This window comes from Atta cephalotes (assembly GCF_000143395.1).
Source record: "Atta cephalotes unplaced genomic scaffold scaffold00013, whole genome shotgun sequence".
NCBI lineage: Eukaryota > Metazoa > Arthropoda > Insecta > Hymenoptera > Formicidae > Atta > Atta cephalotes.
The window spans coordinates 4,891,442-4,894,992 of record NW_012130077.1 but is presented as its reverse complement, the minus strand read 5'-3'; the positions used below and the strand labels follow the sequence as shown (position 1 = coordinate 4,894,992).

General features: G+C 36.2%; 1 protein-coding gene across 1 annotated transcript in view; it reads right to left on the bottom strand.

The window, feature by feature from the left end:
- LOC105617571 overlaps window positions 1-3,551 on the bottom strand; it is an 8,192-nt gene that overhangs the window by 4,086 nt on the left and 555 nt on the right. The window contains exons 2-3 of the mRNA XM_012199128.1: window positions 905-3,310; window positions 704-792 (exon numbers count right to left, since the gene is read on the bottom strand). Coding sequence (XP_012054518.1) covers window positions 704-792; window positions 905-3,310 — 2,495 coding nt within the window. The remainder of the gene's footprint in view (window positions 1-703; window positions 793-904; window positions 3,311-3,551) is intronic.

Sequence of the window (3,551 nt, the reverse complement as noted above, 5' to 3'; positions counted from 1 at the left end):
TATATATATATATATATATATATATATATATATATATATACACATATTTGAAAACTTTTTCACCTCTTTCTTTTGACGTCACTCACCTTGTGCGATATTTATAAATATAAATATTATTTTAGTATATATATCTCTTATACTGTTCTGTCTACTTTGTTAAAGACAATATTGTACAGATACTAACTTACGATAAAATAAAATGATGTGTGTATGCATTTAGAAAATTTAAGATAATAAACTATAGATAATATGTTATACAAATAACAGTAGTCAAGTAATACACAGATATAGTTCGATACAAATTCTGGATACACACAGCTATTAAAATTTTGTGCAGCACGTAAATTGTGGCACGGTTTCTCTAATTTTAAGAAGGGCATTGTCATAAATTCTCATCGCCCTTATATGTTAGTAAGCATTTTAAAATAATAATAACGCGCGCGCGCGCGCGCGCGCGCGTGTGTGTGTGTGTGTGTGTGTGTGTAATCTTAACAGATATTTATAAAACTGAAAATTCATTTTTTATTTCACTTATTTTTGATTTATTTCAACATATTCTTCTTGCGATTTTCGTAGGACACAAGTTTTTAATTTTTAGTTTCCGTTTCATATTTTATTTTATATTTTTGTTTTCCGCTAAATCTAATTGTTAGTATTTATATATGTATAACGAATATACATCTATGACAAATGCTATTGTTACCTGGAATATTTGATTACTACTGAACTGGTATGACGTAGGTACCAATAAACCAGAGGATGTAGGACGATACATCATTCCTGCAACATTGTCTGAAATATACAGCTTACATTAATGCAAATCCATTAAACGTGTGATGCGTGGAGATTAGAGAAAATTCTCTTTGTATTCTCGTTAATTTCATGATCTGCTGTAAAAATTTACCTTGTCGCATTGGAGTAGCACCTGGCCGTAATGTTTTCAGATCGGAATATCTCGGCTGCATTGGCGGCCGTCCTCTTCCACGACCTGTGATCGGTGCGGGAAGCAGTTTTGGTAACAGCGGTTGTGGACCCTTTGCGCTCATTGCCATAGCTGCGAGCGCATTTGGATTGGTTGGGCCAACGGGTCGCGCGCGATTTACACGCGGTATTTTGGCCGGTGGCTCCCAATCCACCGCGGGCTCCAAGTTCCTCTCCGGTCTAAACTTCTTCGTGCAGGCGAGTATATGTCGCGTCAATTTACCCTTCTGATTGTCCTCGAATGGACAGTTCGGGCACTGATGGAAAGCGGGACCGCGTTCCAATCTACCACGAGTATTATGCTCCGCTTCCATATGATACAGGATATCGTGAGGACTACGAACCTCCATCGGGCAGAAGTTACATTTGTAAACATAATTGCGCATATGCGGAGTTTCTAGATGATGCTGCATGACTAATGTCGATTCTGTTTTAAAACTACAGAACTCGCATTTCTTCATCTCTAAATGGAATGGTTCATTATTTTCTTTACTAAACTCTAAATTCTTGATAAGTGAATTTATAGCTAATTGAGTCTCGGCTGATGTGCTACCTTTGCCTTGTTTACGCTTTTGAGTCCGTAAGAGATCAGTTTGCACATACTCCTGAACAAGGTTCATTCCAATTTGCATAAAGAACTTTCCCAATGGCAAATCAAAGTATGTCGGTATTTTATTTCTGTCGTCTTGCCTTAAATCGTGCTTATCATTTAAACTACTGAATCCATGCTCGATCAAGTCTATTGAATTGTCACCTCTATCATCTCCCTCTCGCTTACCTTTTCCTTCCATATCACTATCCTCAGATTTGTCGTTACCTCTTTTAACATCTAAAGAATCTTCTTTATAATCTTCATTGTCCTTATTTTCATCAGCAAGTCTTTTCCTTTCTTCCTTTTCTATCTCTTCAATGTTTCTCTCCAATTTAGTGACAAATTCTTTCAGTGGTTTTAAGGGTGGTTTTTCATATACATAAGGTACTATGAAAGATGGTGCTTCAACCACGAACATATCATCGGTCAGTGTCGGCAAAATCGGCGGTATCGTTGGCGTAACTGTGGTCATACTGCTGGTTTTCGGGCTTAGCTGTGCCGCTTTTGACGTCATGGGTACTGGTGTGATAGTTGTCCTCATATTGGGGTACATTGTCTGCGTTGTCATACCACTCATCGGGACAACTGAGAACGGATTGGAGTTGGAGACCGTGTGATGAGGTTTATTGTTACTCACGGGAACTCCACCGCGTCCCGAGAGAATAGAGTTTGTATCTATTATAACTAACGTAGGTTCCTTCTTTCCACCTTTAATGGATTTACTACCAGCGGCGATTTCTACCAACCGTTTAGTATCATTAACGACAATAGTAGTTTTACTGTTTCTAACTGGTGACTTTAGTTTAGAATTTTCTTTATCCTTACTGTCGATACCGGCTAATGGATCTTCCGGTTTAATCTCTTCTATGTCAGATCCATCGTCTTCTACTTCCTCCTCCAACTCCTTCTCTATATAGCTTGTTCGTTTAATGTTGCGCGAGCTTCTTCTCGGTGTGATATTACTAAGATCTACTTGTTTTCGCGGTTTTCTCTGTTTTGTAGGATCTTTAATAGCACGGTCTAATGACGAATCATGATCGTTGCTTTTCGCGTTATCGGTTATTTCTTCGATGTCGGGACTGCCACAGCTTCCATTCTCCTCGCAGAGCTTGACGTCTGACTTCTCCATGCTACTGTCAGCGATTTCACTACTGTCACAACTACAATTTGATGATACATCATTGTCGTGCTTCTCGATGGTTTTCTTTGAAAGGAACACATCGTCATTATCCAATTGTATTTCAGTAATGCTCTCATCAAGACATTCTATATCAGAGTTATTACTTTGTTCATCTACATCCATAGCTTCACAGGATGTGTTTTTTACACACTCGCTTATTTCAGTTTTAGACACTTCACTAGAATTGTTCGTCTCACTTACACCGTCGGGTGAGTTGGATATTTTAAAGTCATTTTTCAAATCAAACATTTCACCCTCCTTACTAGTATTACCTATTTCTTCATTTCGATCACTATCTTCATCTTTTCCTTCTTGAATGTCGACTGCTCTTTCATGATCATCCTCATCATATTGCTCGTCCACATCTTCTTCCTCTTCATCTTCATCACCCTCTTCTTCTTCCTCTTCTTCTTCTTCTTCTTCTTCCTCTTCTTCTTCTTCTTCTTCTTCAGTGATAACATCTTTCAGAGCTATCTTGCTTGTATTATCACTAGTATCCATATATTCTTCGTTGTCAGCACTATAATTCCCATTGACACCATTTGGAATAATCATATCTGTGAACAAATATTTCATATATAATCATATTTAATATATAAAAATTATTATTCATTAAATAAATATCTTAATTATTTTAAAAAAGCGATAATAATACAATCGATATAAATACAAATATATATATATATATATATATATATATATATATATATTATATAATTTAATTTTAAAACTTACTAGATAACAAAGACTATATTACGTTTAAAGTTTAATTTATTACTTAACTATACTAATTTAAGT